Source organism: Venturia canescens, chromosome 8 (assembly GCF_019457755.1).
Source record: "Venturia canescens isolate UGA chromosome 8, ASM1945775v1, whole genome shotgun sequence".
Taxonomy (NCBI): Eukaryota; Metazoa; Arthropoda; class Insecta; order Hymenoptera; family Ichneumonidae; genus Venturia; species Venturia canescens.
Genome location: NC_057428.1, coordinates 17,762,423 through 17,786,561, shown reverse-complemented (window position 1 = coordinate 17,786,561; position 24,139 = coordinate 17,762,423). Strand labels below are relative to the sequence as shown.

The 24,139-nt window shown below is 43.4% G+C and overlaps 2 protein-coding genes across 2 annotated transcripts in view; both read left to right on the top strand.

Annotated features, from left to right (window-relative positions):
- The first annotated feature begins 2,413 nt into the window (after positions 1 to 2,413).
- On the top strand, positions 2,414 to 11,174 carry LOC122414410 (guanylate cyclase 32E). The gene is made up of 21 exons (XM_043425669.1): positions 2,414 to 2,602; positions 2,689 to 2,886; positions 2,975 to 3,097; positions 3,203 to 3,401; positions 4,060 to 4,137; positions 4,268 to 4,512; positions 4,692 to 4,837; positions 4,976 to 5,114; positions 5,274 to 5,364; positions 5,436 to 5,647; positions 5,778 to 5,945; positions 6,099 to 6,203; positions 6,529 to 6,600; positions 6,691 to 6,856; positions 6,960 to 7,167; positions 7,354 to 7,488; positions 7,604 to 7,716; positions 8,166 to 8,317; positions 8,412 to 8,510; positions 9,424 to 9,667; positions 9,959 to 11,174. Exons 1-21 carry the CDS (start codon positions 2,414 to 2,416, stop codon positions 10,699 to 10,701), a joined length of 3,825 nt encoding a protein of 1,274 aa, XP_043281604.1. The 3' UTR covers positions 10,702 to 11,174.
- Positions 11,175 to 12,828: 1,654 nt separating this feature from the next.
- The window catches only part of LOC122414979 (receptor-type guanylate cyclase Gyc76C-like), a 39,241-nt gene continuing 27,930 nt past the window's right edge, over positions 12,829 to 24,139 (top strand). Inside the window, exons 1-2 of the mRNA XM_043426709.1 lie at positions 12,829 to 14,552; positions 17,437 to 17,568. The gene's annotated coding sequence lies outside the window, so the exon portion shown is untranslated. The remainder of the gene's footprint in view (positions 14,553 to 17,436; positions 17,569 to 24,139) is intronic.

Genomic DNA, 24,139 nt, shown 5'->3' with positions numbered 1-24,139 from the left:
TCTCTCGACAAACGAATTCCCGGTGAATCATTTTATGAATAATCCAGTTGTAGGGGCCTTGAGCCACGTGGAATCGACGCGTTCGAACAGTGAGTCGATCGGCTCGTCCCATTGATCGGGCGCGAATTAATCGTCGCTCGGGATCCAAAGAATCATTTTCATTTTCGCTATTCCAAGGCGCACAGCGTAAGTGGGACGGTTGCTCGAGCGACTGTTTCATTTGAATATTCACACTTAATCGCGCCACGACGTCCGAGCGAGTTAGACGACCGATTGCGGAGCCTGACGAGGGAAACAGAAAAAGCAACGTTCAATTCCGTGAGCGTCGTCAGCCTGCGGGCCGACGATTAATCGCTAGCGTGAATCACCCGGAGGGCAAACTTGTAACCCGCATACTTCAATTTACCTGCTTCCATCACGATTATTCGATACGCCGTCACCGCCACGTGGAATCTATAAATATGCCTTTTTAAATCCACTCACGCCGAACGGAGCAGCGAGAAAAATCGAGGAAAATCCACTCCGATCCCTGTCGCTTCATAATCGCTTGCTCATATCGCACCCGAATTTCAAGTACTCCGACGCGAATGTGCTCTCAGACGAAGATATCAACCCGTCGGCATCTCCATACAAAAATCTTGCTTCAATGCACATCCGGTGTCCCCGAGTCGCGTCGACCTCCGATTACGCAAACGCAGGAAAATGAAGCTCGAGCGGACCGCGAGCCCTTTCGCTTCGAGCACCGCAGTGCGTTTTCGTGGCTCTTGGGCAGGCTCGCTCATCGCGGGAAAGCGTCGACACCGCTGCTCACCGTCGCCGATCCTCGGTCCGGATGCGCTCGAAAGAAACTCACGAGAACGCGTTTTCTGGGGAAGTTGAAAATCGATCGATCCTGAGGGTTCGCAGCGTTGGTTTTGGGACGTCCTGTACACGCAGTTGAGCCCGTATCCGTGGTCGAAAAAATGCATGAACTCCGGTAACCCCGACGTCAACGATTCTAAGCATTCGTAGCTCGAACGAGGAGAGAAAAACATTTTTATTTGAGCCAGACGCTACGTGTTCTCTGCCCGTCTTCCTCGATCGCATGCGCGTACTTACCAACTTTTCCAATCAACGCGAATGTATAAGAGTCGCACTCGCAACGGGCCGGAAACGCTTTGCGATTCTGTGGCTCTCCTCGCGAGCGACGAGCTTCCAGAGAAAATCGTCCGCGATTATGGCGCTTCAATTTCCAACGGAATTGTCCTCTGTTTATATTCGCTCCGTCCGCGGGGATTGGACGAACGAGGGAATTTGAAAGCTGTCGGCGACACGTGCAGGCGAAGTCTGCTGAAACTTGGAGGAGGTTTATCGCCCGGGAAATATCGAAGAGGAAGTCTCCGTCGCGATCCCAACGGGAGATCATTCTCCGGGATATCGATCGGCTTGGAACCCCCGCGATGCTCGGCCAGATTCATCCATTAACATTGCAGCCGAGTTTTTTCTACTAAACCGGCCACCTGCGAGGGCTTCGACAACTTCTTCCAGCCGTTAATCTCGTAAGCTCGCTTCGACCCCCGTCGAGCGTTTCGAGAGCTTATGAGCGGCGCGACCTCTTAAATGGGCGTGTGAGGAGCCTGCAGATTTGGATCTCTCAGCACCTTAATCCACTTCCGCTTTTGCGCGACCCGATAAAAAGCTGGGGCGCGCGTTGCTCATTTTTCCTTCGGCTCATCGCTTTTCCGAGTTCGTCGCTCGGCCGGAGCCACTCGAATCGTGTGCTCGGGATCGCAGCCGTCGGTTTTCCCTCGCTCTTTTGTCACGTGCGTTCCAAACTTCTCACTCGCTTTTTGCTCCTTCGTCCCAGGCGCTGAAAAGTCCTCGGTGAGATGGAGGCTCAACGGAAACTGCAGCGACGCTTCGAGCCTCGCAACTGAACGCTCCAGCCTCCAAATACGCGCGGATCCCAAGATGCTGCCCAACTTCCGGTCTTGAACATCGGCGCAGATCGCGGTCCATGCGGTCGATGAAACTCGCAACATCTCATCGGCATTCCTGCAAAGGTAAAGAATTTTGTAATCTTGCAAAAAATCACGGCCACATCGCTTCATCCGAAACAAAGTCGAGCGGCAATTTTGACTTTTTTTTATTTCCATCTTCCGCGGAAAGTTTTGCTGTTCGAACTAAATTACAGTTAGCAAGTTTTCCTCGTCGCTCAGGCTTCGACGAATGAACTCGTGATTGCGTTTGTGAATGGGACGAAAAGTTTTTATCTGACTCACGATATTGCGATGATTTCCGATTCGTTAACCGGGCCAAAGAGCAATTGGAATGACAAATCGATAAAAACTTTTAGCGAAGACGAATTTTCGTGCGGATTGAATTCAACGTCAAGTTTTCTCTGATCCAATCGGCTCTTGATCGCAGAAGGAGGATGCCAGTGGCCAGCCTGGAGAAGGCGTGTCTCTTGCTGACCGCCGTTCACGTCCTGCTGAACAAGGCTGCGAACGCGGAGACCTTCACACTCGGTTACATAACAGGCTCGAAGAGGCGTCCCGGTGATTTGGAGTACCAGCGGCCCGGCTTCCGGATTTCGGGTGCACTCACCCTCGCCGTCGAGGAGGTGAATTTTTTATTAAAATAAAAACGGGCGAGAAGTTTGTACTTTCGGAGTTGGAAAAGCTCCTGAATTCCCGAAATTTTTCGAAGGTGAACAAGGGCGAGCTGGGGAAGCTCGGCCACGAGCTCGATTTCCTCGTCGCCGAGACCTACGGAGAGGAAGAAACGAGCATCCTGGTGACCGCGGAGCTGTGGACGAAAAACGTCAGCGCCTACATCGGGCCCCAGGAGACTTGCATTCACGAGGGAAGAATGGCCGCCGCTTTCAATATTCCGATGATCTCTTACGTAAGAAAATTCAACAATAATCGAGGCCTTCGAGGCTCGAGAGAGCTTTCGCGCTATTCTCATTCTCTACGGTGTGTGTTCCAAAAAGTTTTGCACCCATCACGAAACCTCGAGGAAGGACGAATTCCCGACGTTCATAAGGACGAGGCCGCCCGACACCCAAATATCCAAGTCCGTCGTCTCCGTTCTCAAGACCTTCAACTGGACCAAGGTAACTGTCGAATGGACTCGAGCCTCGGCAAACTCCGCGAACGAATCCCCAAAAGGAGGGTTTCCGGGGCGTCGACGAGCGGAGAATTAACGAGCTCTGTTTCAGGTGACGTTCATGTACATGAACTCGAGTCGTTTCGAGTTCAACAATAAAATATCGAGCATCGCGTCAACGATCTTGACCTCGCTGAGGTCGGCTGGCATAATCGTGAATTATTTGCGTTGCTGGAACGAGCCGTACCACGTGACGCACATGAACAATCCTTTCCACGACCTGATCAGCTCGAGTTATCGGGAGTCCCGCAGTGAGTTTGAGTCCCACGAGCTTGTACATTCGTCCGTAGTTGCTCTTGTATTATGAAACGTCCATTAATCTCGGTGCGAAATAAGCTCGATTCCGTGCAGCCGCGAGACTGGACGACGGAAGAGAATCGAGCTGAAGATTTTTCTTCGCATTCGATAAAAATATATAAATTGGGCCTGAATCGTGTTTAATGAGCTCGAAAGTGGCCCATGCCGGACGAGAAAATCGCCAGGAGGATGAAATAAGGAGAATAAAAAACGGTGCTCGAAATTCGCTCGCGTCGGAGGCTCGAGATCGTTCTCTTTTCTCTTGCCATCCGGCCCACTCAAGAGCCGCGCACGCATCGTGACACATTTATTTTTTTGTCCCTGTCAACGCATAAACCGGCCGTCCCCTCGGGTCCCGAGTTCTGCCTCATCGGAGACTTCGACAGTTGCTATCTTATGCTCGATCGTGGAAAAGTTAATCCCGCGGATTAAAATCATCGATCCTCTTCGATCGCTCGAATCTGTGGACAAATGACGCCACGAATTCGGCGCCACTCGGTCGCGGATCGAGAACGTTTTTTGGCTCCTTTTTCCCTCGATCGAAATCCCTCTCGAATCGAATTAACGGAACGAATCGTCCGAGCTACTCAACTCCCTTTCTCATGCTTGCAGTTTACGTCATCCTGGGCAATTACTACGAGCACATGGGCCTTCTCGTTGCACTCGAAAAGAGAAAACTCTTCGACAAAGGTACAGCTAAATGCATTCGCTTCGGCGAAGCTCAAAACTCCCTCAGACCTCCTGATTTCTGAACAATTAAAAGTCGCCATTTCTCGGTTATGGAAGCTCCGAAATTGACTGTCGTACTCTCGCTTCCAAGGTCAATACTGGGTCGTCGGCGTCGACATCGAGCAGTACGACGAGAAGCAGCCTGACAAGTATCTCCGTGGCCTGTGGCAGAAGGAAACCGATTTTTCTGTCCTCAAAGCCTACAGAAGTTACTTCAGCATCGTCGCTTCGGCGCCGATGGGTTTTGACAATTTTACGAGGCTCATTAACCAGTATCGCCAGATGCCACCGTTCAATTACCGAAATCCACTGGCTAACGTCGGAGGCGTCGTTCAGGTGACTAGAAATATGAAAAAAAAAGTTGCTTCGTTAAATGAACTTTTCAGGTACTGAAAAGACTGAATTTTAGTGAGTCGACTTTCGACGTGAACTTACCACTCTCTTTCCCACCTCGATACTCCCATTGCGCACCAAGTGTTTTTCCATCTTTATTTTCCATTTTTGTTACAAGGCAGATCGTCCCTGAGACAGCGTACCTTTACGACGCGGTTCATCTTTACGAACGGGCGCTTCTTCTTGTCCTCAAGGAAAACAGGGACCCTCGAAACGGCACGGAGATCGCTCGGGCCTTGCACGGCCTTCATTACAAGAGTGCGATGGGGCAAGTTTCACTGAAAATCAAAAAATTATTCATGAAGTTTCGAGAGTCGATGGCACAGTCACGAGAGTCCAAACTCCTCAGAAAACAATCGACGTGATTCTTGCCAGTGTGTTGATCATTTTAAAAAAACTTTTCTAGGTACTTGGTTTACATGGACGAAAACGGCGATGCCGAGGGCAATTACACGCTCGTGGCGTTGGACGACAGTTTGGACAAAATTCCGGGGCTCTATCCGATCGGGCAGTTCGTGGGGAAAGAGGAAAACACTAATTTGCCGGTAAAAATAATTTTTCAACTGGCATTAAGAAAAAATTCAGTTTTTCTGTTCGTTAATGATTTTCTACTGAAAGAAATTTTTTTGGGAATTTACTCAAAAGTTCTCCAACAAGGTTCAAACGGTGGAAGACATTTTTGAGAATTTTTTATTTTACTTCAGAAACTTCGACTGACCAGGAAAATCTCTTGGATCGGGGACGGCCCGCCTGTCGCCGAGCCTTACTGCGGCTACCACGGAGAAAAGTGCAACTGTGAGGTTCAACGATATTTCAGACCCCACCGAGGAGCTTCAGGAATATTTTTAACGAACGAAAACTTTCAGCTTACACGGGCGAAATTATCGGTGGCGTCGTCGGAGGAATCTTCCTCGTGCTCGCAGCCATTTTTCTCGTCGCTTATCGCAACTGGCGCTACGAACAGGAGCTTGATTCTCTGCTCTGGAAAGTCAATTACAAGGATATTCAAATCAGGGGCTCGAAGAATGAGGCGAGCAGTGGAATTCACGAGAATAGTCAGGCGAAAAACAACTTTAAGGTAAAGCCATCGTTCGATTTTTAAAAAGGAGCAAAAAATTTGGATTCTGATGGAAACTCGAACTACTGTGAAGTTGGAGGAAGCTTTTTGCCTGTGCGATAATTCGAACGTTTGACTGACACTCACGCAGCCAATCAGAACTAGTCAAGCGTCCCTGAGTTCCAACCCCGATGCGGACTTCCGGTATTCCATGATTTACACCGAAATCGGCTTTTACAAGGGACGCACATTCGCAGTGAAAAAAGTTCGGAAAAAGTCGATCGAAATGACACGAGAAATGAAGAAGGAACTCAAAATGGTGAGTTATTGCTTATTCAATCGCTTACAAGAGCGAGTTCAAAGCAACGAAAAACTGTCGATACGAGCTCCGTCATTTTCGGTCCCTTTCACCACCCCCGCTCGCCATCCACTGTACGAAAATTGACTGATTTTTGGTAAACCGTCTTCGCAGATGAGAGATCTGAGACACGACAATCTCAACGCGTTCATCGGAGCCTGCACCGACCCACCGAACATTTGCATCGTCGTAGAGTACTGTGCAAGGGGCAGTCTCAAGGTATTTATGGGACCAAAAAGCAAAAATAACATTTTATTTGAAGAAAGAACGAAGCATTGGCTCTGTACTGAGACGAAGCTTTCTTCCTTCAAATACTTTGCTGCGCGTACTCAAATTTTTTTAGTTCCAGGCAACAGAATTTATCAGATTACAAGAAAGATTCCGTGTAGTGAAACTTTGTTGGAACGTAACCAAAATGCTGGTGCCTGAGCCAAAGATTTTGACGAACGCGCGTGAAAATAGAAACGAATTTTCGTCCCGAGTGCCCAAGCCACCGGGAACGAAGAAGCCAAATATGAAATATTCTTTTACGGTCAATAAACAGGACATTTTGGAGAACGAGGACATGAAATTGGACAACATGTTCATGGCTTCTCTCGTCGGAGACATCGTTCGAGTGAGTTGCCCTTGAGAACTGTGTTCACCCTCCGACGAGAGTCACAACTGCTCCCGAATCTGGTGAATTTCATTCGATTCCTTTTCCCAGGGGATGATCTACTTGCACGAGTCCGTCATCAAATATCACGGGTCCTTGAGGTCGTCAAACTGTCTCGTGGACTCGCGATGGGTCGTCAAACTCGCGGATTTCGGTTTGAGGGAATTCAAACGAGACGCCGAGTGCGAGCCCGACAAAGTCATGAAAAAGTGTCAAGGTGCGAGCACGAGGACTGTCATTTTTTCGTCGCACTCTCGAGATGAGTGACTCCAAAATGAGAATCGATCTTTCCACGACTCTGAAAATTCTCATTTCCCCAGCTCTCCTGTACAAAGCACCGGAGTTCCTGAGGTCGACGAAACTCGGAGAGCCCTCGGTCCGGGACTACCAGAAAGGCGACACGTACTCGTTCTCCATCGTCCTTTACGAGTTGTACGGTCGACACGGACCTTTCGGCTTCACCGAATTGAGCGTCTCGGAGGTGTTGAAGAAAATCATCACCCGCGTTCCCGGCGAGCCTCCCTTCAGGTGTCCTCTTCTATTTTTTCCGGTCTCGAAGTTGTCTGGGAGTTTCTGAAACATTTTTCATCGATTTACGAACATTTTTGTCAATTTTTGATCGCCGATGAATTTTCTTTCAATTTTTCGTTACCTGCTCGAATTTTCCGGCGAGCGCGTCCTTCAGAGACGTTGAAAATTTCCCCGACTTTGCAGACCGCCGCTGGAGCAGCTGGAAAACTGTTTCGACTTCGTAAGAGATTGCTTGTTGGATTGTTGGTCCGAAGACTCGGAGTCTCGTCCGGATTTTCGGGTGATCAGAAACCGCTTGCGTCCCCTGAGGAGAGGAATGTGAGTATCAAATTTACTTCAATCTCAAATAAAGAAGAAGAACAAACGAAAAGCAAATTTTATCCAGTCGTAATGAGGCTAAATCAAGCTCACTTTTTCCCCCTTATTTTGTCAGGAAACCCAACATTTTTGACAACATGATCGCGATGATGGAAAAGTACGCCAACAATCTCGAGGCACTCGTCGACGAGCGGACGGATCAGCTGACAGAGGAGAAGAAAAAAACAGGTGCAGAGTCAAGCTTTTCCTCATTTTCCTCCCCTTCGATCGTTTCATTTCCCCGAATACTTTCGACTACCTAAAGTTCGTAAATTTTCATAAAAATCATTGATTTTGTACTAAATCTGTACGAAAATGGCAGTCGGAGTTTCGACACTCTGCGAATTATGGTCGAGAATTTTTTTTTTTCAATTAACCGAACTGTCAAGTTCAACGTTGAAGAAAAAAACGTTCAAGCTCGAAAAAAAATGTTTGCAGAAGAAGTCGGGATAAAAATGAAATTGTTTGCGTTCGAAAAATAAAAAAATAAAAAATTTAATTTAAATTAGAAAAAAATGAAGAAAAATTGACAAAAAAAACATTTAAAAAATTTTTTTAAAGAAGCACTCGCTTCTGCGTGCCATAATCGAATGTTCGATCGTGCTGACCCAAAAATTTGCTCATTCTTCAATGTTTAGACGCACTTTTGTACGAGATGCTGCCGCGATGCGTGGCCGAGCAGTTGAAACGCGGTCACAAAGTCGAGGCCGAGGGTTTCGATTGCGTGACCATTTATTTCAGTGATATTGTTGGATTTACAGCAATGTCTGCCGAGAGCTCGCCGCTCCAGGTAAAATTTCAAGAGCCCGTGAAAAAAGTTGAATGGATTTAACGAGACCGGAAAGTCTTTCGAGTTTTTTTTCCTCGTTCACTTCGACTTTCAGGTGGTGGATTTTCTCAATGATCTCTACACGTGCTTTGACTCGACGATCGAAAATTACGATGTGTACAAAGTTGAGACGATCGGCGACGCCTACATGGTTGTGAGTAGACTCAACAAATTGTCAAAGTCAAAGAAATTTAGCGACAGAAAAGGCCCACATTTTATCGAGTCCAATCCAGAAACAATGGGATCAATAAAATATTCCTTCGAACGATAAAATTGTGCATTGAGGAAACATCTCAATAATCAAATAACAAACGAGCCATAAAAGTTTATTCGTAAAGCATTTTCCAGTAAAATGATCATTATTTTTGACTCACGCTGAGATAAGGAAAAGAAAGTCCAACGAAAATTTATTTCTCGTCAAATGCTCGTAGGAACGAAATTTTTCGATTTGACACAATTTTCGTTGACTCAATTTTCAAATAATTCGAATTAAGGAGTTTCGGTACAGGCGATACAATGTTGCCATGCTAATCCATGCTAAAAAAATTTAAAAATTCAAAAAGTTCAGAATTTTATAAAATTTGGTGAACATATTCTTTAGCGCCAAATTTGACGACACAAATTTTTAAAGATTTTTCTTCTACACAGTTATCGAGTAATTGATCACTAAAGTTTACGTGTATAAGCATAGCGTTTCCATACTTTCCGGGCATGAGAAATCTGCTTTAATGCGTAATTACTCGATAACTAAGTAGAAGAAAGTTTTGAAAAAATTTGAATTTTCGCACTTGATGTTGAAGAACATTATCACCAAATTTGATCAATTTCTTAATATTTTGACTTCTGTACCGAAACTCCTTAAATGAAAAAAAAAAAAAAAAAAAAAAAAAATGAAAATGAAAATAAAATCCAAGAAATGAAAAATAAAATTCAATATTTTTATTCCAATCGACGAATGCTAATTTACTCGAGTTTTCTATGACCTTGAGTTAAAGAAAAACACCGAAAAAAGAAAAATTCCCGCAGCAATAAAATAGCGCGTGGTTAATGAAATTTTGGAAATGCAGGTCAGCGGATTACCAATAAGAAACGGAATAAATCACGCGGCAGAAATCGCCAGCATGTCGTTGCGTCTGCTCGACGCTATCAAACAGTTCCGAATTCGTCACAGGCCGATGGACAAATTGCAGCTCAGAATAGGCCTGCATTCGGGTCCGGTTTGCGCGGGTGTCGTTGGACTGAAAATGCCTCGGTATTGCCTTTTCGGTGATACCGTTAACACAGCTAGCAGGATGGAATCGACGGGATCGCGTGAGTTGGTCAATCGAGTTTTCGAATTTTTAGCACATTTTTGGACAAGATCGATGAAAGTCCTTCCAAGTTGGTTCGAAAATAGTTTGAAAAATATTCTCGTTTGGATAGTAAAATTTGTTGAAAAAAAAAGTGTTTGAAGCTCGTTAAATTTTCGAAGAAATCGTCCCCCTTAATGGGAAATTAAAGAATGAAATTTTGCGCCGTTTTTGGTGAGCGCGTTATTTTTCGAGGGATGGCAGTTTAAAAATGTTTGTTTTGTATTGTTTTGTACTGCTCGGGCGGAGACAGCTCTGAAGATTCATTGCAGCCAAGAGACGAAGCGCCTGTTGGACGAGTTGGGTGGTTTCCATTTGGTGGAGCGTGGAATAGTGCCGATGAAGGGCAAAGGTGACAGATTGACGTATTGGCTGATCGGAGAGAACGTGGAATCGAGAAAAGCCCGCTGGGAGGAGCGCAAGGCGAAGGAGAATGGTGGGGCGGGTGAAAAAACCCACGCGGATTTGTTGGTGCCGCGTAGTTCGTTAAAAAACAAACATTTGACGCGAACGAGATTTTTACGGTGCTCGAGCGACTCGCCGAAGCGTTTGCGGTTCGCGAGTTCCGACCGACTGGATCATAAGGACGTTATGAAGAGCGAGCATCTCGAATCGATCGAGGACAACAGTCCGTCGAAATTGAAAGCGGTTCTATCGCCGAGTCTCAAGTACATCGAGAGCGCAAGATTATCGAGTAACTCTTGTCCGTGCGTCGAAAAAATATGTCAGTCGGAATTACGAGCCGAGAACGAATCGGAGATGAAGAATTTCCTTTCGAAAGACTTTTTTTCTTTGAATCTCGTGAAAAATTCAGCCTTCGATTTCGAGCCACCGAACGAAACTGTCGTCAGCAAAACTCTTTGCAGATCCGCCCCTAACAGCCCGAGCGAAAGCACCGTTTTTCTAGATTTAAAACAACGAGCGACACAATCGACCGAAGAAATTGACGGCTGGGACATCACGCCCCTCATCGGAGCGCCTCATCCTCTCGATTGATGTCGTTCAATTTCTAAACAAAACGGTGCAGAAAAATATTTCGTTGCATGTCGCTCGACGACGAATCTTTCGACGTCATTCCCGAACGACCGTTCCAAGGCTTAGTTCAATTCGTATCGATATTTCAATTTTGTGAAAAAAAATGTATTAACGATTCTAACCAAACTACAACGAGGCTTAGCGCAACAAAGAGGCGAAAAGTCTAGGAGCACCAAAAAGTATAAACTTAACACTTTCCTCTAACAGCGATGAGCAGATTCAATGATTTTCTCTTTCTTCCGTTCGTATTGAAGAAAAATCTTCACTGATTCGTCCATTCCAGTTGTCGGTGTTATTGAATCGACACACAATTCCGTGTTTTCATTACAGCGGTGCAGCGACTTGAATTATTATGTACTTCATATTTAATTGTAAGAATTTCGCTTAAATTATTTATTCGACGCGTGCGAAAAATAAATATTTTCGGATACTGTCTTCCGAGTACGAAATTTATTCACTCCGGAAAAAGCTTCAAAACCGCGTTAACCAACCCGGAAGCAGCTCATTTTCCGAGAGCCAGTCCGTCGACCCGCCATTTCAGCAATTGCACAATGAAACGACGCTCCATCTTCCGATTCTCTCCGCACTTTTTCGATCAAAAATTTACCATGAAACGTTGGTTATATCGTTGGCTCTTTAACCCGAGGACAGTACAAATATTGTATCAAGATTACATTTATTTCGCTTCTCTGAGCCAGATTTCAAAGAAATTTCACTCTCGACAAGTAATCAGCGCCACAGAACCGTTCGAAACATTCTGACAACGATCGTAACGCTGTCATTCGTCAAAAAATGGCACTTTTTCGCTCACGTTTTACAGCTGCGACCCTTCGTTTTCATAACCCTACTTTTCTTCGTCTGATTCGTCTGATTTCATTGTCTACGACCCATTTTTGAGTTCAAGTGTAAAAAGTCTGGAAATTTCATCATTTTGACCGTGAGCAGTGTATTTCTCGCGGGCTTAACCAAAAATATGCATGGAATCTGATATCATTCGAAAGCTATTCGATATAAAGCTGTTTCTTACCTTTTTTCTTTTTTTTTATCCAAGTTAACGTGTATATTTGATAAGTATATTCATATTATTTGTATACATATATATTTCGGTTGCACTACTAGCTAATTCAGTCTTATCAACGCGCATATGCATTGGTTGCAAGTATAACATAGCGGAGTGCGATTTGTACTCGGTGTGTGTACAAGCAACAGGCGGTTTCGTTATCTATCTCGAGTAAACAGACTCCGGCTGAAGAGGAGCGAGTCAAATGGAGGGATAAAATGATGATTGCGTGCGATCACCTCGTGCTTCAATAACGAGTAACTCTCTCCGATACTCGTTTCATATTATAAATATTATTTTATATAATGAATATTATCATATAAATAAATATTCTGTTTTTATATAAAAATTCTCATGCACCCGTTCGAATTATTCATTTCGGACGAATTCGGTGAAAAAATGTATTTCGCGACCGTAAAATGTGCGCTGGATTTTGGGCCGACGTAAGCTTTTCGGAAGGTGCTTCGAAGATTTCGTAAATTTACGCGGTAAAAAGTGGTAGGAAAAAAAGAGTAGGAGACACGTAACGCTAACGTGATTACAGCACGTCATTCGTCAAGTATTTTTTTCTTCTGTTCGAAAAACAAACACGAGTTGATTGACGCGACGAATGAACGCGAAGAATCACCCAAGTTTTCGATTTACGGGATGCGTCGACGATACGTGATCAAACAATTGAAGATTTCATGCTGAGAGAAATAATGGAGAATTTATTCTTTCTCTGAGAAAGCCAGAGAGATGTTTCATCTTTTTTTACAAGTGAATATATATCGCGAAGGAAAACGAGAGAGTACATGAGGCGAACACGCGTACCGAAATTGTACGACATGTGCCGAGGCTCGAGAGTTTTTGCGTTACACATACACAAAATCATCGGTTGAGCGAAGAAAAGGCGTAACGGGTATGAGACTATATGAGAAAATGGTGCGAGTTACGTTATTTCGTTCGTAATCGATCTATATATCGATAGTTGAATATATATAATAATAAAGCAAAGTGTCGAGAGCACAGACTGGCGGAGAGCGGGTTCGGCGAGTGCTCGGCCGAGAGTGGTGCCCTCTACGCGGCGATACTGAAAACTAGCGATCGAGGAAAATCATGTGTTAGCTCAGTACGTCGCGATCCCCGCAAGCGTACGGTCTCTCGCGGTGAGCGGCGCAGTCGATCGTCTCGTCGTGTGCGGTGTGGAATTTTTTTGAAATCGTCACCCGGAAATCAGCGATTTGTTTGTCTTCCATTGAACCTCAATATCGTTGAAAATAATAAGAAAATCGTATGTATACGAGTATTAAATAAAGTGAATAGTTAATATTGTCGATCTATTTAGAGCAAACGAGTGAACAATACGAGAGAGAAAGAGAGAGAGAGAGACAAAAGTGAGAGTATTTTAAAAACGATTTAGACTTAAACTCATGATTTGATGTTGACTCGTTGTGCAAAAGTGCATAATCAATCGGAAGTTCCGGGGCTCTTACTGAATGAGACGTAAACGCGAAAAAAATAATTTTGCTAGCGTAAAGGAGGCAAAAAACGTGATTAAAACGAACACGAGGGAGATTCGGACGTCGTTGATGCAGTTCCAAAGATCAACTGTGATCTACGGCGCATGGAGAGTCTGTTGGCCCTGTGCGGGATATATGCGAGACCCCCTGTATTTGCACCGCACAACCCTTAATTCCCGCTGATCGTGTTATTGTTCGTAAATTCTCTATTCTCCAGCTTCCTCCGCCCTCGTGCTAGTTTCATCATTTTTTTGAAACTCTTACATCCTCATTGGTGAAAAATCGTCTCTGTACGAAAGAGCAGGGCGAACAGATCGCCTGCCTAAAGATCGCGAGTAAACGTGATTCGGTAGATGGCAGCGCTTGACGTTGCTTCGCGGGGGAACACTGTCGCGATTCGTACATATGCACGTACGCACACGCACACCAGTGTTTGTAACGTGTAACGCACACACGCACATGTGAAATCGTTGAAAGAATTATAAGAGCGAAACGCAAAGGTATATTCGGGAAGCGCGGAAGTGCCCACGGCGTGTTCCTCTCTATTCCTCTCCCTCTCTTTCGCTCGGACATTCGTGTATACACGCGTATGTGTGGCTCACGCGTGTCGGCCAGGCGCGAGTGAGGGTGCGCGCGCGCGAGGGCGCGCTCGAGCAACGTCGTCGAGCGATCGGCGTTCGGGAGAAAAAAAGAAAATACACGTAACGTACATATATGTGCAAATAAATATATACATACGTTCAAAGTGCGTCGCGAAATCTGTTCGGAGTGTCATCGATTTTTTTGTCCAATAAATCAGTATAAAAATAGTGAATTTTTCACAAAAATAACCTTCGAATACGCCTGAATTTCAATAAACTCGACGTGATTACTGTGTCGTGATAAATATAATAGCGAACCTTTTGTGCTGTTTTGTTTTTCCTCTCACCGAGAATAGTTTGAACTTGAAATTGTGCTTCTGTAGTGGGAGAGTTTGTTTTTTCATTCGTTCATTCTTTACGAGGACGCATATTTGCGTGAGCTTACGCGGGAAAGAATTTTTAATTCGTATTTACAATAAAAATATAAATCGCTTTCGTTCGAAGGCTCGCCTTGCTCTTTTGGGCTTATCATCGTTTTCATTTTTTCTTCGAATCCGAAACGAAAGCGCGCTCGTGAGGCTAGAACACGGAGAATGTCAACGCGATAGCCCGGAAATTCTCCATAACATCCGATTGGATTACCATGCTTAACACGGTTACGAGTCACAGGTAAATATAACGTAAATATTCATCTGCCTTTTGTACTTTTTTTCATTACATAGAAAACATTCCGGTCAAATTTTCATTCTATCAATCGTAACATCTTAAATAACGACTTTTCAAGCACGTGTGTGTGTGTGTAATTAGTGAAAAGAAGCATCACGTGCTGATAAATGTGTCCATGTGTTATTTTGACGTCGCTACCACTTTATGATTTATACACAAACAATAAAACGAAATAAATCGACAAGGCAGTAAAATTTTTCCTTTTTACCCCGAAAATGAGCTTTTCATTATTCGGTCGTTGCTTAGCGTGCGATAACATTCCGGCCGTTGACCCGTGTCGCTCATGAATTGACATCTCGTCCCAAATAAATATTTTCCCCATTTTTTTACAACTCTATTTCGAAATTTGAAAATAATAATTCTTCAGCATTCATTCTTGAATCGATGGTGATAACGGAATTTGTGCAATGAGCAAATGCACCTTGTTGATATGGTACATTCGAACTCGCGCAGTATTTGTGGCAAACAGACTCGGAATTGCCTGCGATCATTTGTTCTTGAAACACCAGCGATATACTCGTAATTTTTCATGAAAATTCCGACACTCAAATTGCATGTGAAGTAGCACTAGAAAAACCCCATTCGCTGAGCCACGCGCGGGGGAGGGGCAAGAAAGAGAGAGAAAGTGAGGAACGCAGCGATTACTCGTGTGCAACAGTTCCAGCAGTTTTCATTGGCAACGTTTCAAAACAATAAATACTTCGAGTCCTCTCGTCTCTTACACGCACTTATGGACCCGGTCCAAAGCACATAGAGCCGGTTTAAAATCACATTGATGAGAAGTTAATGATTCCGAATCTCGATATTTCCATTTATTGAATTATTCATTAATTCGATTCATAATAAATGTTAACGCTGAATCAACACTTTCTCACTTATTTTTAACGCGTTTTTTTGAAACTCCGATCCCTACGGAACTAATTGTTTTTCGACATAAAAGCTTGAACGATTCGGTTGATTTGTTGCTTGGAAATACATTTTTTTTTCATTCGAATTTCTCGTTAAAAATGGCCGCAGCCCAGGGTCAATCGAGTCGAACGTTCTAATAGAAAAAAAACCTCTTGAGGAGCCTCCTGCCTGTCAAATGCTGACGGTCATTGGCAGCTCTCGACGATCTCGCACCTCGAGTCGACCAAAAATCAACTTATTCCCGCTCTTGCTTTGCCACGGGAGAAAAGCTCGTTGGAATTTCACCCACTCGATTGCAGGCCCCGAAAACTCTTGCAAAAAGACTGGCGCGTTCGTGAAAGCGCAAAGAACCTCGCGTTCCGAGAGCTGTTCTCGGAGTCGAGCTACGATTCCGGGAATTCGTGCAGCGCCCAAAAATTCAGACGATCGACGTCCACTTCGGAGAATAATGAGCCCGATTTTCGTCGCTTAAAAATTTATTCTGACGAATTATTTAAAATTCACGTGAAAATATACAGCGTCAATGAAACACGAAATCAGCACTTTTATCGCGCCCTTGAACACGAAAAATTCTCAATTTTTGACCTCTCCATTAAGAATACTACTTTAAGGAGTGTCACCGACACCATTATCCTCCAATAAATTCCGAAGAAACTACGCGTGTGACGTAATTATAATTGAAGCACAAACAAAGGGACTTTCGTACCAAAAATAAAAGTAGTTTTTTCAGCATAAAAAATATTGGATACAAATTACAACGAAAACGAACGATTGGAAAATAATGAGCCAAAAGTCTTGCATCAAAAATTCTCATTCTTTTTACTAAAAAATTTGACAATGCGCCAAAAAGTGATTTTACTCTACTCTCTCATAGTCGTCAAATAAGAAAAAAATCTTGAAACAATTCGTCGTTTCGAATGTGAAACGCTGAGCTCAAAAAATTAACCAGCTTCACCCGAGTCCGAGTTCGATGTTACTTTTTTCACAGAAAATAAAAACTCGAACCTGGGAAACCGTTCGAGGGGGAGTTTTCAAGGACGAAGTACCGAATTTTCCTATAAAAAAGTGCTTCTGGTGCGCGCAGTGACGACTGGATAATAGCAATGAAAATTAGAAGTATCGACGGATAATTGGAAAGAATGAAAGCCATTGAGATTGTAAAGAACGATAGCAAATCTTGACATTTTCAAGCATCTATTAAGTTATCGACGATAATCTTGGAGTGTTGGTCTTGCCACTTGAGACGCTCGTCTAAAGTTGCAGGGAGAGCACGAGAGACGGATCAAGGCTCGATTACGCGTGTCTAAATGTCTCTGTGTCGCAGTGTCTGTGCGCGCGTGTGTGCGAGTCTCTGTGCAGATCGAAATGGTCAGATAAATGTGGTGGACGCTTTGATCTTAGGCGAGAAACTCTTTTACGTGTAAAACGAGCGACGAACCGGGGGTCGATTGATCGATCGAGCAAATCGATCGTATCGCGGTGATCGCTCGGACGACTCATTGATAACTCAATCTTAGCCCCGTTTATTTATTAAGCACTAAAACTATTGGGCGATTTTCGTCCCCATTATTTCTCATTCGTTCGAATTTCTCTCGAGTTTTGAGATTTCGTCTCGGGATTTTCGAGGCTCGAAAACGAGGTTAACGCACGCCGAGTGACCTTGCCATTGGCCAATGTCGTTGTTCCGATTCGCGGCTGCTACGACTCGTGAAATTTCACGCTTCGATAATTTCCCTTTGTTTATGCTTTTACTATCGCTTCCTCGTGACTAAAGTCTCCCTCGTTTAATTATTTCGCCTTCGATCTTATTTTTTCTTTCCTAGTTTTTTTTTTTCTCTCTCTCTCTCTCAATTTCTTTCATTTATTCGGCCAATAAGTATGCACAATTATAACTAATTTCCATATCCGATTGTCACAGGTGGCCGTCAGACGTTCAGGTCTCTGCAGCGTCGAAGAGTCATCCTCATCGGTGCTGGCATGCTCGGAAAATTTTAGCCAATCAACAAACCCGCAGATCTTTCTGTTGAAGAAATCTTGCCATGTTGTTTAGGTAAAGAAAATACGAAATTTTTTCCTTCTTCGCTCAACCACTTTCTGCTTTTTCTTCCTTCTCATTCATTCCCAACATTCGATCCAATTAAACGTTTTTTTTTCTTTCGCTTTTTGATGATCCATCGAACGTGCCACTTTGTTATTTTTCTCCCATTCATTTTCATCGTTTTATCATCAATTCCATTGATTTTCTTGACAGAAATAAAATCGAAAAACGGCCCAATTTTAAGGAGTTTCGGTACAGGCGATACAATGTTGCCATGCTCTAAACCATGCTAAAAACATAAAAAATTTCAAAAAGTTTAGAATTTTATAAAATTTGGTGAACATATTCTTTAGTGCCAAATTTGACAATACAAATTTTTTAAGATTTTTCTTCTACACAGTTATCGAGTAATTGATCACTAAAGTTTACGTGTATAAGCATAGCGTTTCCATATATATAGGCATACATTCCGGGCATAAGAAATCTGCTTTAATGCGTAATTACTCGATAACTAAGTAGAAGAAAATTTTGAAAAAATTTGTGTTTTCGCACTTGATGTTGAAGAACATTATCACCAAATTTCATCAATTTCTTAATATTTTGACTTTTGTACCGAAACTCCTTAAGGACTTTCTTAGGCGCTACAGATTATAGCAAGCCAATTTTATTGATTGTCACATCACATTAATAATGTTTAAAATTCGAACATCAATAATTAACTCGATGCTAGCAAATCTTCAGTGGGACTTTAGAAAAAATTTGTCCATCAACGAACAGTAAATCGAAATCTACTGGACCGATCCTTTTGAAATTTGGCATGGCACTTGCACAATTGATCTACGAGAGGATTTTTTTCGACTTTTTTTTACACACTTTTGTGATGGGCAGAAAAATCGAAAAATTTTCTTATTAGATATTCTTCGAGTACAATGTCTGAAGAATAGTGACACGAAGTTTCATAAAGATCGCGGCCCTCTAACACTCGGATCTTTAAACGCGATTATCTTGGAATCGTCTTTTTTTAAGAATACCTTCGCGGTGGAGACGATTACTAAAAAACTATTAATCCGATCCATACGAAATTTGCGCCACTTAAAATTGTAACAAAAAACCAAAAATTGAGGACCTCGAAAAATGAATTTTTCGTTAAAACTGTCGCTATTTTTTTTTACATCAAAATTTCTACGAATCCTTCGTCCAGGCCCGCGAGCTAATATTGTAACAAATAATTCGTACAAATTTGCCACGGATCGGATTAATAGTTTTGCTTCCTCATAGAGGAAGCTGATGATGACATTTTTTTCCCAGTTTTCAATGCCAATGTGCCCAAAATGTCCCAAAACACCGAAAAATCATGTCTCGAAAACGATTTGAGATACAGGGCTACCGTTTTGCACAAATGTTTATCTGTACAAGCTCTTCGTTCTCTGATAATTTTGCCAGAATTCGTAAAAAAAATACGAATCCCACGAGGTTTTGAAATTTTCAAAAAAAAGGGTGTCGACGCTCTAACTTCCGAAAATTTTGAGATTTATTACTATTCCTTTTTTTTTATAAATAGATTATCATCATAGGAAGGCTGGCATTGGATTTTGGAATTATCGGTCGAGCCGTTAAGGGGGGTGGACGAGGAACTCAAAATAATCAGAATTTTATCAAATTTCGTGACAACGTTCTTTGGCATCAAGTATACGAATACAATTTTTTTCACATTTTTTTGCCACGTCGTTATCGAATGATTGAGCGTTAAATCGAACTTCTTATGCACGAACTTGTATGCTTATACGCGTGAACTTTAGAGTTCAATTACTCGAGAGCTGTGTGGTAGAAAAATGTAAAAAAATTTATATTGTCTTGTACATTTTGAAAGAATAGATTTACCAAAATTTATGAAATTCTTAACATTTTTAACATGCTTTAGCATGGCAACGTTGTATCGTCGCGATCCTCCCTCCTTAAATTTGATGATTTTTTTAATTTTACGAAAATATGAGTTTTTCGAAAAATCGTCAAGCGCTTGAATTTTTCGAAATTCCGTAAGATTTTGCGTGTATAAGTCTGTCCTAATTCTATACTTTCCAGCAAAGTCGGAATTATTGAATTTAAATGTGAATAGAAAAACTATGAAAATTGAAAGCTGCAGACTTTTTTTTCTGATGGCTCGTCATTCAGTTTTAGGAGCAAAAAGGTAACAAATCGTTTTCTCAAGCTTTTTATAACAATGCTGAAAGCCTCCTCTACGGGGAAGCCAACGTGAAAAATACAGCATCTCTCGTACAGTAAACTTTGAGCATCGTGCGTCTTGACCATCTTTTTTGAGGAAGCAATTTGCAAATTTTAATTTCCAGCATTATTTAGTTATCACGCACACCGCGACTGACGCTCAAAAAAAGGTGCTACTGAAATACACCTCGGCCATTTTGAGATATTTTTTGGTGAAAAAAATTGTACCAGTACACGAACATTCGTACCAACGAACGTCACGACGCTGAAGTTTCCAACGTTGCAGTCCAACGAAATGAACGAAAATAACGCTTGTTAGTCACCAATTTTTTATTTCACGAATCGTTGGTGCAGCTTGAAAAACTACGAATCGCAAATTTGACCGGGAACAAAATAGAAGAATTACTGGAATTATTGGAGAGTTTTTTTCGATCATTTCGTTGGACTCCAACGTTGGAAACTTCAGCGTCGATCACAGGTTTTCCATAAACATTTATTTTCTTGTCGAAAAAAAATCAAGAAAGTGACGTTTTTTCGCAAGCTGCATGCAAGCCCTCAATCGTCGGTATTTGAGTCTCAAAAGCCAGGAAATCTCGTTCGTACACTGTCTCATGACGTCACAATCAATAAAATAGTGTTATCAATAGCGTATTAAAAAAGTGGTTAAAATTTGTTTCCCCAATTGACGTTAGCCCGGCCTTAACTTTGTTCGTGAATCGGATCGAAGTACGATCGATGATTCGAAGTATTTCGTCAGCGTATTTCGGTCGTCTGCGATCCGCGAGATTACGAAAATCGAGAAACATCGAACTGTCAATTTCTGACGTTCGTTTTCCACGCAACGTTTTTCTATCGCTCCCGTCCCTCCCCGTGATCGCGCCCGAGTCTCCTAATTTTCTATTGAAATGCGTAAACAAGCGATAAACGTTCGCGTCAGTCAGGACGAGCCAGGAATGCGCGAACCTTCGATCAATTACGTTCCACCTCGAGGATAAGCAGTCCCAAAAAATAACGACAAACTCGCGGACAATTGAGACGCTTTGAGAATCGAATCGATTTCGAAAAACGGGCTCTCGCGCTCGCCCATTTCCGAACACTTGCGATCAGCCTCTCGTTCGGTGCTGCGTCGCGCCTTCTCTCTCGCCGTTTTCGATATTATAAATACGCGTTATCGCTCCTCGCCCGTACTATTTTAACGCGTTATCTCGCTTCGCGCGTCCGCTGTAGGAGGCTAAACAGGCCTAAAGAGACTCGAGAATCTTGTTCGAGTTTCATGTTGCATGCAGCACTGCGGCCTTTCGGAATGAATTTTCCCGCAGCGTTCCCTCGTTTTTCCCTCCCTTTCCTGTCCCCAGACAATTTTTTTGTCCGTTCGAGCTAAAACGCGAGAATCCGAGCTTCCGAAGCTCCGTCGCTCAGCAACGAGAATTGAGAGACTGCTCGAAAAATTTCGCCCGACGTTTTGTCGCCCTTCGGCCGTGCGGGAGAGAATCGAGATCCGCTGCGGTCCCGCGCACCTGCGCGAGTACCGCGTCCAGGATCTCGGATTACCCGGCTCATTAAGGCCAGTGCGACGACGTTGCGCGGCGGCTCGCCGCGATCGAGTGCGTCGGGGATCAATATTCCGCGGACGAGTGACGTCGTTGAATCGATCTTTCCCTTTTTTTTCTTTCAAAATTCGTTTTTATTGACTCTCCGCGATGGAGAGGATCCGGGGAGAGTGCGGAGGCACGGGTCGGGGCTAATCCCGATCAGAAAAGGTTCAACGTGTCGAATAACTTAATTGCAGAACGGTCGATATTTCGAAATTTTTTAAGTTGTCATATCAGTTCGGAGTAAAATAAGTAATTCGAAATTCTTATTCCCGATCGACTATTCAGCAGGTTGCGTGTTTAATGAAAAATTCATTCTTTGAATTCGTATTTACCCGAAAATAAATACTTCCATAGTTTTCATTTCGAATGCAATTTTAACAGACCATCCGAATGTGGAAAATTCATATTTTCGAATTCAAAATGGAGAGTTACTGTTTTACAGACAGACCAGAGTATAGAGCAGGAAAAAATCGAAAGTGAATTTTTCGAGCCTATTAAACTTGGATATGCGGAATAGCGATAGCTCGAAAAGACGAAAGTCAGAATGGCGACAAATCGGAGATCACCGGTCCGAGTAAGTGAGTGAGCGAGACGCGTGTATTTGGAGCTCCACTGCATTTCTTTATTTTGATCGATCGACTTTCTGACCTTTCGCTATTTTGACTGTTCGACTTTTCGCTGTTTCAGTGTTTCTACCTCGCAGTAATATTCGCTATTTCGTTATTATATTTTCAAAATTGTGAATTTTCAGAGTACCGCTGACTGTAGTAATTTACGAATGGAAAGAGTGATAGTAGAATTTGCGAAAAATCGTTTCTGCTTTATTTATTTTCGGCATTCAGAGCTCTACTCGAATCTGTCTGTCTCCATATTATCATTCGAAGTTCACAAACTCGAGATTTTAGCTGCTCGAAATTTTAGTCGTTCCAACATTTGATCCCCACCCTCAGAAAATTGGGGAAAAAGTAGAGCGATAATAGAGAAGAAGCGCGGGGGATTCGGAGGCCCGAAATTGGAGCCCCGTTGGGGACGTTCCGGAGAAGTTTCGAGCGGCGGATCGATCGTGAGATTTCCGATGAGACTCCTCGGCTCGGAGGATGAAAAGTGTTTGAGCGATGGCGAAAAATATGATTGAAAATAGCCGCGGGCGCTGGCAGCGGAGGGGGAGTAAAAATCTAATTAAAACTCGGCTTGACTCGGGGCTGAAAGAAAAGGAGGAAACGCGGGAATCTGGGTCGCTGGAATATTTTTTTCATTCTGAAAAGCGCGCGCGAATGGGGGGAGGTAATTTGTTTGGACAACAGTAAGGCACACGGAGCTCGAGGTCGTACCACGCGATGTGACGGGGACGCGGCGTAAGGTTTGCACTTTCGGTTATCAGCTTTCACGCAGTTTCGTCGTAGCTGCTCGATCCTCGATCTTGTTTTCCGCTCGCAGGTAAAGCGGTTCAATACACTCTCGCGTTATTCACATTCCGGGAGGTTTTTTCGTCGGGGATCGCGAACGGAGACGGAGAAACGGCGGAAACGCGTTTGCGGGAGCAGAAACACGAAATCGCGGAAACGAGGTCAGCTCGCAATGATGGGCGATGGGCGAGAAAGAAAAAGGAGGAAAAACTTACGATCTGGCATGAATAAAAAACGATCCTCGCCTCTCGAGGACGACAAACAAGGGCGCGACGATGAGCCATTCTCATTGCTGATCTAATTGCTTGACGGTACCTCGATCGCGCCTCGTTCGACTGCTGCTGCTCCTCCCTTTTTTCTAACGCCCGTCTCAATGTTTTCTTATCTTTTTCGTTCCCCGCACGACGTCTTCGATTCAACGTTCCATTCTCACTCGCAGACGGAAATAAATGCGATTTTTTATGGACTCTTTGCTCGCCGTAAACTCGGCGCACTTTACGCGCGCTCGTGATTCACGTCCGAGGACTCACGCGCGGCTCTTCGAGCTCGCAGTCTTACGGAAAACTCACCTTTACACGCTTCTCGGAGCATCGTGAACTTTTCTCTTCGTCGTTCGACGAGTCCCAAAAACGTTTGAATTTTTCGATAATTTTCATCGACGAGCTCTCCTTCGCGCTCGTCCCGTCGAATTCTCTCCTCGTCATCGAATTCGCGTACCCGAAAAGGGGAGCAATAATTCCCGCGGCGGGACGATGCTTTTTTCAACGTCGCGGTTGAAACGCCCCCAAAAACCTCTTTCCTCGTGATCGGTCTCGAGTCGTAAACGAAAACGTGGCGCTTTGACTAAAAAAGGATCGAATTTGAATATTTACTTTTTCACTCTCGATTGATCCCGATGTCGAATCGTAAAATCTTTTAAGGAGGGTGGCTACCGACGATACAATGTTGCCATGCTAAACCATGTTAAATACATTAAAAATTTAAAAATGATAAGAATTTAATAAAATTTGGTGAACATATTCTTTAGGGCCAAATTTGACAGTACAAATTTTTTAAGATTTTTCTTCTGTACAGTTATCGAGTAATTGATCACTAAAGTTCAAGTGTATAAGCATAGCGTTTCCATATATATAGGTATACATTCCGGGCATAAGAAATCTGCTTTAATCCGTAATTACTCGATAACTAAGCAGAAGAAAATTTTGAAAAAAATTGTGTCTTCGCACTTGATGTTGAAGAACATTATCACCAAATTTGATCAATTTCTTATCAATTTGACGAACGTAGCCACCCTCCTTAATTGCGCCAATGCCCGGGGCCCGGGATCAGCGAATCGTGACGTAATTGATCGAAAGTTCA